General features: G+C 43.9%; 1 protein-coding gene across 1 annotated transcript in view; it reads left to right on the top strand.

Moving 5' to 3' along the window:
• Positions 1-1352: 1352 nt before the first annotated feature.
• The window catches only part of LOC135374730 (cilia- and flagella-associated protein 45-like), a 238809-nt gene continuing 227203 nt past the window's right edge, over positions 1353-12958 (top strand). The window contains exons 1-2 of the mRNA XM_064607654.1: positions 1353-1494; positions 3796-3852. Of these exons, the coding sequence (XP_064463724.1) occupies positions 3808-3852 (45 nt within the window). The 5' untranslated portion in view covers positions 1353-1494; positions 3796-3807. The remainder of the gene's footprint in view (positions 1495-3795; positions 3853-12958) is intronic.

The raw sequence follows: 12958 nt of genomic DNA, 5'->3' as shown, positions 1-12958 counted from the left end.
GCATTAATACAAGATTCGCATCAATTTCGTAACAACTTTACATACTACTTTGCCTCCACTGATTCATCTACTTAAATACATTATTTCTGCATTAATACTATGTGTATACATTTATATTAGCACTGTTTGTATTCTTGTGCAATTTTTATACTCGTATACTATGCTGCACTGTACCACCGTTGCCGTGCTTGTACCCTCATGTAATGTCCTTTACATGGTCCTTGAGATAATGCAAGAAGTAGCTAAAAAAAAATTAAATGCTGGTCGTTAGTGGCAAGTCCTCCACCAGAACATGACCATTGCGGACGACGATAACTGTCGTCATCACACATCCCATGCAAGCAAGAAAATGCACATACCATGTTCACATTGTGAGTTACATTGTGACATTTTGAATTGGATGCTACAACATCGGTATTGTAAATCATTTTCCTGATGATCGTCAAATATAACTGATATACGGAAGACGGTCATGCACACGTGATTTAAGGAAGCTACTCTCAACGGAAAGAAATTAATGCAAGCAAGAATGCAATGCCGTGATTACGGTACAAAAGCTGAAGGTTTTCGAAGTAGCTAATTGATTGTTTCTTAGCGTATTTTTATCTTTAAGAAAGCTTTAACATTGTTTTTTTCATTTCCAATCAGTGTTGCGTGTGTGTGTTTGTGTAATTTGTTACGGTAAGTGAAATAAATGCTGTTCAGCACATACAGATTAAAGTCCTCTGGCCTCGCGAGTGCCTTGTGTTTGTCTGCATCGTCCGCGCCGTGTTGCCACACTCGATCTGGCTGTTCGTTACGCTCTACAAACAAACCGAAAGATTTGCGTTGTGTTTTGCTGCCTACAAGGTGAATACAGTCTTGACGTGACGGCAAGCACAAATCGTTTAACGCAAACCCAGGACGCAAGTTTGATCATGCACCTCGGATGCTTGCAGGAAATATTTTGTCTCGCGTCCTAGTCTCAGATTGCTTTGATATTATTTTTGACACACCTTTTGTCGTTCATTCTGGTAATCTGAATTGCACAGTGCTACGTCTGTTTGTTACGAAGAGCATGATGGTTCTAGCAGAAATGATTCTCAATCTCGCTTTGAAGGAGCATTTCAAGAAGTGTCTGTCAAATCGTGACGTGCAAACGGCAACAAAACGTTCTTACACGTAGCCGGCTATATGTATGTATCTGTGATGGCATCCTCCTTAATCACGCCGAACACAAAGGCGGTGTCTCTTTTTGAAATGGATGTGTGTTCCTAACTTTGACATCGAGATAAACGTCGCTTTTCTATGACCCGTTTTGTTTACTAGTTGCAACAACCAAGATTGCCAGCACCTCCGACTTTTACCTTTCACCTCGCTATTTCAGACCTATCGAAAGACTTTAAGAGGAATCTGCGTGCTCTTTGTAGACATGTGTTTGACGCTAATAAGCTCGTCCCAAGATCCATCAAAGGGAGGCCTTTCACTTTTAAGGACTTCATCATCCAATTCAAGGTACGTCATTTGAGTCATTGGTACGCCATCAGTGCTTAACTCGCCATGTGAATTTATGATGTGTAGTGTCTCCGACTAAGGTACATCACACAGACCAGCCGAGATAGGTTAATTCCAATAGGCAAATAATTTTTTTTATCACGTAGGGGCTGTCCTAGTGGGAGGTTTGTATCCCGTTGTCTGATAACCCTATAGGACACTGGTGTCCCTTCTACACCACAAGTTGTAACACCATTTCCGCACCATATTCAGGTAGCCAAGTTTAGAGATGAGTGCGGGTATGAAAATTCGTACCCGCACCCGCACCGCACCCGCTGGGGCACAACCCGCATCCGCACCCGCATCCGCAGCACTGTCATTGGCGCAACCCGCATCCGCACCCGCACATCCCGGCGCCTATCCGCATACCCGCCGATATACCCGCAGCCCAATGCGTACACATGTTTCAGTTATGCCACATGATCGTGACAGCACGAAATGATTTATTGATGCTAAGGACACTGTCCGTTAGCGAGCCACTTTTCCAACGCGTACGCTGTGGCCACTGCTGACATGGTTGCCAGCTTACTGATGCGAAGTGTACCAGTCTTGGTGTCGAAAGATAGCCAAGCTTAACCCTATGTGGCAAACAACAACAAATTTATTTTGAGATGATGAGTTGGATATGGAACGTTTGGAAAGTATTTTGGGCCAAATGTTCGCCATGGATCCGGTGATACACCAAAATCCGACGGGTTTGTTTTGTGCCTGCGGGTATTGCGGGCATACCCGCGTAATCCGCGGAGGTAGTGCGGGTCTACTCGCACCTTACCCGCGAACCGCGATGACACTGAAATGTGTACCCGCAAAGAACAAACTTGCGCGGGTACCCGCGGGTATACCCGCACCGCACTCACCTTTAGCCATGTTTTCGTAACAACTGTAAATAAAATCGAAATGTTAGAAATAGGGCAGCAGAGAAATACGCCCAAGCGACGAACACTCTCGTATGAAAATGTGACAAAACATCAACATCAACACGCATTTAAGGTGGATTTGCTGTACAGCACTTATCTACTTGGCTTTCGCTATGCGTCTGTTTGGTACGATAAATGAAGCGAGGTTATTCAGGCAGTCATCTCTTATCTTTCATCCCTTACACATTTCTTTTGTTAAAAAAAAGCTATTGTTCTTTTTGTAGTTGAGTTGAACGACCACGCGGAACACTTCTCGAAGAACGTATGCAACTGTTGGATGGCCTGAAATGTACTCAGAATAGTTAATTAAGAGGTACCGTGCAAACTCGAGATAGCAGATTGAGAGGCTATCTTCGTTGAAAGACATTCCACGTTTAAACAATCGTGAAGCACACACGTGCGTTAAAATCCGGAATTTTGATACCCGGAGTACCCAGATGAGCTGCGCAGCGCACACTTTATCCCAGAGGGCCACGTGATTTGGAGCGATGGAGATAAATGGAGTAGGTGGATGTTGGTCAGCTGGGCAGATAAATATCCCTTTCCGGCCCAAAATTTCCTCAGTCGGCGAAGAGCTCCTGACGCGTGCCTATTCGATTTCGTATCATTTTAATATGAAAATTTGAGGATGGACATTTTGACGCACGCGCTTGTTTCAGGATTTGCAATAGCTTTCAACGAGAATAGTCTCTCATTCTGCTAGCTCGCTTTTGCACAAAATCTCCTGATTAAAGAGTTAATTAACGAATTTGAAAAACTAATGAGTTATTTTGCATTGCATACTTTCTTCAAGGACATATCCGCCTAGCCGTAGAACTCAACTTCGAAAACGATAGTATGCTATTCTCGCATCTTTTTTTTTAAATACAGACTTGTAAAGGATAGAAATAAACACCCTGTACATTAGTATTTTGATGTTTCTAGTGTTTATTACATAGAGGGATATTTAAAGCACAATATTTATCATAAAATAATATATTGTATTGCATGTATAAAATATATGTGTTGCGTAAACACCCTTTAAAACTATGTTGGCGGACTACTTAAATACAAATTACGCAAGCAACCTTTAAATATAAATACACTTTTTGTCTCTTTCTGGCACTTCGTTAGCGAAGTATCTAAATGCAAATTATACAGCCAGTATTTAAGCACTGCGAACATTTTCACAAATACGCTGAACCAGGGGGCAGAAATATAATAACATGTACTTTTTTTTTTCATCAACTGACCACTTTTTACTTTCACTCTGTGATTACGCATTACATCGTCTAAGAACATACATTTCCTTCGTAAAATGCGAGTGTAAATTACTGTGTTCCCACATGTGAGCTCTCTCTTTCAGACATGTTTCACAATGCTTAAAGAAGGGACACTCTCAGAAGTCCAGTCGGTATACAACGTGAGTATGCTATATGCGCTCCTAAACGTGCACATGACGATATTAAGGCCAACCTCCATGCAGTGAATTTTTCGCATCAAAATTCGCGTTGTTCAGTTCAGTTTATGAGACATCGAGCAGGCTCCAGCACCCCATAGCGAGATGACGACGACGACGACTTCACAGAGCACAAAGTACAGACGACAATATGGTGAGCTAGAATGACTGGTGTGCTTACCGGCCTATCCAATGCATGGGAGCGCTTGGTCGCGGCCTTGGCACTCGACCACGTGCGATTGTTTACATGGATGCGCTGAAGCTCGCTGCGCGCCTTGCCGAAGGGTTTTTGTGGGAATCCGAAGTACTCTTCTGTTTCGTATCACATGACCTTTCCGAGAAATGCGGAGGATCGCACCGCGCCGGCCGAGAAACGGAACAGTGTCGATGTGTGGTTTATCAAGAGCATCACGAGCTCAGTTCAAGGTCGTTGCTTGCTGAGGTTATCTCTCACTCTCTTGCAATTGATGATTTGTTGATTACAACAATGATCATAAGCGATGCAACAGTGGTCGGTCTGTGCATATCGCCGTATTCTCGCTCAGACTTGAGGGATATTTGCGCTTCGGGGAACCCTTCGAGTAGGATTGGCAATGCGTTGGGCGTTCGCTCGCAGCGCGTGCACAATCTATAAGCAACTTGTACAACTTGTACCCCGTCGAAAAGCTGATAGCCTCCTCAGCCGGAATTGTATCCCAAAGCAACTGAGGGTTTTAGTAAGGGGGCCTCCATAAATCACTGATTGTAAAATACGCGTACAGTTGGTTAGACGAAGTGCAATGGCTATTCCTTGCAATCTAACCGTGCTTGTTTTCTCGCATTCGAAATCGCTATCGCATAAGGACCGCGTCCAGGCGCAGGTATGCAAGGATTGTGTATCGAAGGCAAGGGAAGGGACGTTACAGGACCTCACAGTATTACCCGAGACAGCACGGCTTCAATAGAGAAAGCAGCAGCAACAAATCATATATTTTCTCATTTCACACAGTTTTCAGAAACAGTTTCTCGCAGTGATTCACAGGTTAGAGCGCATTAGTCGGATTCGTGCGTAGTGCAAGCATTAAGGGTTTGTGATGCGTATTCTTTCGCGTTTTATTAGGCCGGTAAGTGGCCGGGATAAGTAGGGAAGCGCATCAAATGTGCGGATAAATAGTTTTCCACGGTTTAATCACGGGTCAGATAAACCCTCGTCGCTTCGGACACTGACGGGGTGACAAACGTAGTACCGCGCAGTGCTTTACAGACGATTGCCTCATCAAATACCGCAATGTAGTTGATGCGATATGAATTACATCTAAGCATGCGACATTATCTTCACTTGTTATCCCTTAACGATAAGCAACCCGACGTTTCGTTGCTTTTCTATTCATCCTGTTCTGAACCCCTTAGCTGGTGTACGTACAAGTGGAAAGAACTTCGGCTATAATGTGCCTGCTGTTCACAGTCACATCATAACTACTGCTTGTTGCTCGCTATTTTCAAGAAATGGGACTCCATGTAAGAACCGAAGGAAGAGTGTTTGGGGAACCCGCTCATTGATTTAGCCCGTACTTGTATGTGTACATCTCGCGCTTTTTTTATTGTACACACCAGCATATAAGGCCAATAAAATTTCTTTATATATAACTGGTTTGTTGAATGCCAGTATTCAATAGCAAGCAATAGAAGAGCGTCGCTAAAGTTGGAAGTAAGAACGACAAGATAAAATCGGCAATAAAATAAACATTATACCGTCCTTGTTTTCCGAATATTCATCAACTGAATGAGTGAAAGTGCGGGTAGTCAGATAGCAATGCCGAATTTCTGAAGAAAAAGACTATAAATTATGCAGCAGCTTCGTTTGCAGCGGACACAGAATACCTTTCTTTAAGAACGAAGATGACGAAAATAGCAGCCGCGCTCGGCATGTATCATGATACCTGATAACAGCGCGACGATGTGTTTCTGGAAATGATAAAGATTAGTGAAATTACAGGGGGGGGGGATAACCCTGAATGCTGTGTCAAAATAGGACGGTATACACATGTCTGCGTAGCATAAAAGGTGGTGGATACTACCGAGCGACCTGCCTGCCTGTCTGGCGGCAGATGCTGCATGGGCGGGGGGGGGGGGGGGACGTTCTGGACCGACTTCATAGGCAACTGAGCTGACATTTGTCTAAAAGTGTACGAGGAAAGCCCAGCCTCAGACAGCACAACTTCCTCCGAGATTCGAACCCGGGTCACCTCCCAGTCTCGGCATGCCATGTCAGCAGAAAGGGCACCTCACATTCTAACACATAGTGACCCCCAGCACCAGGAGGGACGCCGCAGATTTACCAGCGTTCAGGGAGTGGCCCGGACTTGACCCCCTTTGGAGTTGCTGGTTTTGCTGAAGCTATCTTCAAAAAGTTGGGCGGATTTGTTAGGAAGACATCTGCTCCTGAGCACTAATGAAAGTTCTCTCTCTCTCTCTCTCTTTATCAGTCATGATGTACTTTGCGAACTTGGCTGCTCTGTGGTGGCGTCCATGAAAGCAAAGTACAGGTTACTGCTCAGCATGGAGCGAACACTAAGAACTGTTGCGCTGAGAATGCGCCCCCGTTTTGAGAGAGGCTCACCTCAGCCAGTATAGGACGAGTCTATTCTGCTGGAACTGTTTTTGTTTTCCCCATTGGTACGGGTATCAAATTTACAAAGCCGGGAAAGGGGGTTTCGGTAAAGCCGGGAAAGGGAGAGAGCAGTGACATAGTGTATAAACCCGGTTCTGAAATCGTAAGCAAAAACCATTGCTTCTACGACGAAGGTATAAAAGAGACAGTGTTCGTACAGGATGTGACTTTCTGTCTAAACAGGATCTTACCTTCTACTACGTCTAGTACGATGTTCACGACAAATACACAGTACACCCCGACTTTTGCTTGTCAAACGACACGATTACATGTTATGAGGTAAATAAGGAGATGTTCTTCAGCTTGCATAATTTGATGTCAAGAATTGGCTGAGGTAGCTGACTGATTTTCCAAATACTCTGCATCTATTAGTACATGACGCTGTTTTCGGAAATGGCGCCTTAAACAAAACTTCGGGGCCATGAGTATGGAATGATTTGTGTGACTTTCAGAGCGTGTGTCACGATGGTCAGTCTGTCGCGCCCAAAACTTTATACATTGCGCACCAGTGTATCATTGCATTATATCACAAGCGCATCATGTTGGATTGTACAACAATGGCGTGTAACACATCCTGCAGCCAAAATTTTAGCAGCCTTCCAACATGTCTCAAAACGGAGGTATTTTATTACCAAACAGGGGCTGGGCATATACAGACAAGCAGCAAGTAGCAAACCAGTATGTACTTTGCTGTGAATGCAAACTACCTCAAGTATACCTTTATGACTATCGAAGTCACTTCCATGTACATTAATTTATACATAACGTATATGTGTGATGTACCCAAGGAGACTGGAATAGAATGCCTTTGTACTACCTCACAAAACATGTGAGAGCTTCAAACAGAATTGTACATAACGAAAATACTCTACTCAAGCTACTTTACCTTAAGTGCTTTTGGGAGTAACTTGGTATCTTACAAATACTTTTAGAAGGCAGTATTTATTATCTTGACTTGAAATTGCAGCAGTGAAAGTCCACTCCATTCCACCCTTTTATTTATTTATTTATTTTTTCTTTGAGTTATATATGGCTAGGCGAACGCCCTCTCGAATAAAGTATGTAACTACAAGGTCACTAATTACCTAAAATTCATTTATTAACCTCTTTAATTAGGGGATTTCGCGCAGAAGCGATGTAGCAGAACCCGATATATTCCTTAACCCTCGAAGAGAATTATCTCCAGATTATCCCAAGAAGGAATCGAAAGGCATTGAAACACTGCCTTTACCGCAACATTCCAAAACGCGAACTTCTCCGTCCGTCGTAATAATATCTCCGAAGCGTGACGTATCAGCACGCCCACATTTTTTCTCCTTCCCCCTGTATCTGCCAGACTGCTTTAATTTCGGCCATTGCGGGAACTCCCTGCCGCTCCCAGGTGCTCTTTGCGCATGCGGTCACGTGGCCTTGAGGGCGCAAGAAGCGGCAGCAGGCCGAGCCCTTGGTAGCCACCTATCGGCAGGCCCGTCGTCACGACCCGGTTTCAGTCGCCGTTCAGCACACCATTCATTCTAGCCCACCATAACGACAATACAGCATTGGTGCATATTCGTAGCGGAAGAGCGCTTTGATTGGTAGTCCTTGTGCTTGTCTGCGGTTGACGCTCCCGGAATCGCGGACGCTGGGCGAATATCTGGCATGGGCAGACCGTCGGCGCTCGCTCACATTTTTTACGTCTCGCGTAGGGCGTCCGATGCTCAGCAGAGGCCGCAGCCTTTTCGCTGTCCCTTTGCTCTATGGATGTTGACACTTACTAATCTCCGCAATGATATATAAATCCTCTAAATAGCGATATTTAGTTTCAAAATTGCATTTCAAAGAAATAAACACCCTAAGTGGAAAAAAGAGATTCGATAGAGAGAACATAATTTAATTTAACATAACTTAACTGCGATTACTAACTTAAAAAAGACATATAAGGAAAAGCCGTACATCGTACCCCGCACTCACCAACCGATTTCAACCATTGATTAAGTGGCTTTAGGTTTAAATCGATCCGTGATCGATCAGACAGATATCGATTTCAGATATACGTGAGCACTGTTCCCTTAGAAGTCGGCCCAGGGCGCGCATTCACCCGTCGTGACGTTGCACACCTCTGTGAAGGCGACTGCGACGACCTCATTCAGTACCACCACCACCGTGATTTCTCCTGCTGTGAAGAATAGTTGAGTACAATAGGAGACGTATGTGCACAACACGTTCGTCTTCTTCACATCGTCACGAGAGGGGTGAGGGAAAAGGGACGGGGTAGAAAGAGAGAGTAGAAGGCGGCGCTCGCATTCGTTGCGGCAATTGCGTCTCGAAGTGACGGGACAGGTGCAGCATTGATATTGTGGTCCTATAGGTCTACATCTGTGCTTGTAATGAAAAGCTCGGCGACGAATGGTCGATAAACCAGAGTACGAAGAGGGCGTTTACGATGATATATGGCATAAGAATTGGCGCACCATACGCTTCCCTTATCGACAGAGGTTCGCACTTCTTCCGGAGCTCCTTGCCGTCCTTCCGTGCCCACTCATAGTCTTTGCACCGCTGACGGGATGAATATTATGACAGTTGCCGTTGACAAGATTGACCTACCCCGCGTGATGTTTAAAGATAAGTTTGTCGTCGGTGACAGTAAGAACAAATGATTTAAACTGTACAAGAGCAGCCATGTGTGTGAAGTTACTGCACACTAGGACGGCGCACGGACTTGTAGAGAGAAAATGCCTCCCTGAGACGTCTGTAATGACGAAACTGCCCTACGATGTATTTGTCGAAGTATGTCCAAGTTCCTGAGTTTTCGACGTGTTAATCGCTCTCGTGTAACTTGCCTTCTTCTTCTGCCATAGTTACAAAAAGGACGCTACGTTGTCGAGAGGTTGGGATGTGGTAGCCGCACGGGGGACGCGAGCCAAATGCAAACACATCACGGCGCTTGTCCATTTCGTTAACAATGAACGACAGAACTCCTACACGGCTCTTGCAAAAGCCTGGGAAAGCCATTGGCTAGGAGCATGGGCTGTACTCTAAAGGCAGTCTACTGGAACTGTCCCTCTGGATATTCATCGAGAACATATCCTTGTCCGCAGCACTGTATGTTTCTGAAGAGAACAAACATCGAAATGTGGCGAAAGAAATGGGCGAGCTGCAGCACATGGGTGCTGGCTAGAAAGTGAAGTGAAGGTCAAGAAAGTGAACACACTAATGCGGAATGCACAACTTAACACATGCGCAGAGACAACCCTTTTCATTGCTAGAGTATAGAGGAAACAGAGAGGGACTCTGGTGTTAAGAAAGTACAGCGTAGATGAGGAAACGAAATTATTTTACCTGGCTGGCATGATTGTGTTTGAATCGGAACTGCATGACATCACGGTCAAAACAAGGGAGCCGAGAAGACACCAGAAATTCTGGAAAGACATACTCAGAGTCCGTCTGTCAGCAATCATGAGACTACGCAGTGCTAACAGCTCGCAAATAATAAGCAAGTTGACTACGGTAGGCGAATAGATGGATGTGCCATGTTCACCCTTATTGAAAAATTATACAGAAAATCTCACAAAATATATCTTGCGTTATTCTAAAAGATTTTATGTGTGATAATTAGACATTCTCACGGAATTTCTTACAGAGTTTCTCACAAAGCAATCTCTCAGAATCCCCCCCCCAGTTTCTTACAGAAATCTTACAGGATTTCCTTTAGACTTCTTACCAGGAGAAACCAGGAGAACAAGAGCCACACAATCCAGCACGTGTGCTTTCCATTCTTTATTGAGATCACTTGGGAAGCTTTCAATACGAAACACAGATGAATCAAGCAATCGCTAGATATCACACAAATATTAAACTAAGGAACTTGGTTCAGTTGTTATGTACCTTTGAAATGGCATCCGCGCGCCATCCACGCACACTGCCTGTAAACGCATTCAAAGCACTGTACACGTACTTGAAATCTCTAATGCGACGACCAAAAAATTCCTATACCAAGTTTATGCTTTGCACCTTGGGAACGCGTTGGCTTTCTTGCGTAAAAGCACCGTCCAACTTCCTCGAGACGGGAATGGGTTACGACCACGGACTCTCATCCAATGCGTTAATTCGCGGCTTGCCGCTTCTTACGAGTTTAACCTAGAAGAAAAAGCATTTCGAAAAGCACGGTTACAACAACATGTGTGTGCGTGAGAGATAGACATAGAAATATGTAACATACCGTTTGCCCAAAGCACAGTTGCTATAACGATCTCACAGCATTCTACCTTCCAACCCACAGAATACCTGCGAACAGGGGTAAAAACTAATAAAGAATGGGAACACATAGCACGGACGATTATATACGACACGCACACGTGCTACATACCTCAAAAGCGACGAAAATTCTGAATGCCAGGCAGTATTTGCATGAGATGAGTAGCTGCGTCCATGCGCTTCCTCGTTTCAAAGCAGACTAGCTAGCTTGCTGGCGGTTGGAACAAACGCCTCCACTAATGTGCCATGGAATATCATAATGGGTTATAATATTGATAGTTTCAATAGAAACGACAAAACGGAGCAACCATGGCACTTCTACCTAACAGGGAATATTCACAAACATACGAAATCGCACGAACTACTTTCCAACACGGACGACATATCACTCTCTGCGACTCGTCAGTTCTTGCTTCATGTTCATCCGACAGGGAAATATCCTTCAAAATTTCTCTTAAGACTGAAGCGAGCTTCGTGAGAGAGTCAGTCCTGTATGAATTGTTTTCTCATAGAAATCACAAGGCCAGACCTCGAATTATCCCACAGGATATTTTCTCATTGATGTGTCTGTGAGAATATGTATACGAATATGCATCCTCTGTAGGAAGTTCTGAGAGACGAAGTCGCTTCTGTAAGAAATTCTGAGAGAATGACATATTTCTATGAGACTTTCTGTAGTGTTTTTCGACCGGGGCATTTGAGGGGTTAATGACTATGTTGTCGGGGTTCATATGTTATGTTCTATCAGCCACAGCCTATGACACCAAGGAAGATCACTCCGTACTCGGTCTCGATAAGTGATCTTTCTATGTGTATTCAATCAGAGAAGAAGTATGCGCTGAAGTCTGCAGGGAACAATTTTATTTCACGCATTGTTTGCCTTCTTATTATCGTGAGCACTGTCGGACGACATATAATGTGCTATAGTATTCAGTTGGATTTTCGCTGAACATCATACACACATCAACATACAAGCTACAATAAAAGAAACAATGCAAAAAAATACAATGAATGTATTGAAGACAGTTCGCAGAACACCATAAGGGAAGAAGTCGAAAAATACTAAACCTAGAAAACTTCAAGTGAATATTTAGTAAAGTAATCGCTGTTGAGCTTCCTCAAATAGCGCAAATGCAAAACATTATACAATTTTTTTTTTAGCATTTACACATTTTTTACAAAGATGCTACGAGAGCAGCATAGATGTTGCAGTTCAGTTCTAAAGCCCGGCGGACATCATCTACAAGTGAGTATGTGACTACCGGATGACTAATGACCTCAAATCACAACAATTAACTTTGTAATTAGGGAATTTCAGGCAAAAGCAAGATTGGAGATTGAGCAAATACCTTCGTTGGACGCCATTCCACGTTTCAAAAGTCCCGGACACACAAATGCGTTAACATATCCATCCTCGACTTTTGATATGCAAATAAGGCGAAACGGAAGAACGTGAGGAGCACATTGCCCTCGCCGACGGTGGCTTATCTGGGCCTGAAAACGGTTTATCTAGCCATCTAAGCGGCACGTACTCCAATCATCCCCATTGCTCCAAAGCACATGGGCCTCTGAAGTGAAATGAGAAATGTATACCCGCGCTTCCGGTCGCCGCGGTTTCGATTTCGGCTCATTTGCATACAAAATTCGCGGATGGATGTTTTAAGGCACGTGCGTCTTTCAACATGTGTTAAACGTGAAATTGCTTGTAACTAGAAAAGTCCCTCAATCTGCTATCTCGCTTTGGCCCAAAATCCTCAAATTAAAAAGGTAATTAATTAGTTTCAACTAACAAGTCGTCTGGTAGCTACATGCTCTCTTCCAAAGGATGTCCGCCTGGTGGTGGAACTGAACTGCAAAAATAACATTTTAGCTGCTCTTATAGCACTTTTAAATAAAATTTTGTAAGCGCTAAACGTGGACATCCTGTATGCATGTGCCTACTCTACATGCATGTGCTATTAGCGCACATTTTGGGTATGTCACTTAGCAGAAATTGAACAGAGTCTAGGAGCATGACACATCCCATTTTTCAATGTAACGCGGCATGCAGAGGGTTATCGTGAAAAGAAAAAAAAAAAGAGAGAGGGAAAAAGAAAGTTTTCACCAGCCAGACTTTGATGGCTTAAAAATGATGATTGATCGGGCTTCTCGCAGTGCTAAACGAGTACAACCTTGAAAATAATA

Source organism: Ornithodoros turicata, chromosome 1 (genome assembly GCF_037126465.1).
Source record: "Ornithodoros turicata isolate Travis chromosome 1, ASM3712646v1, whole genome shotgun sequence".
In the NCBI taxonomy this organism is placed as follows: Eukaryota; Metazoa; Arthropoda; class Arachnida; order Ixodida; family Argasidae; genus Ornithodoros; species Ornithodoros turicata.
Note: the sequence above shows the minus strand (reverse complement) of the source record. Positions and strands in the feature narration are given on the sequence as shown.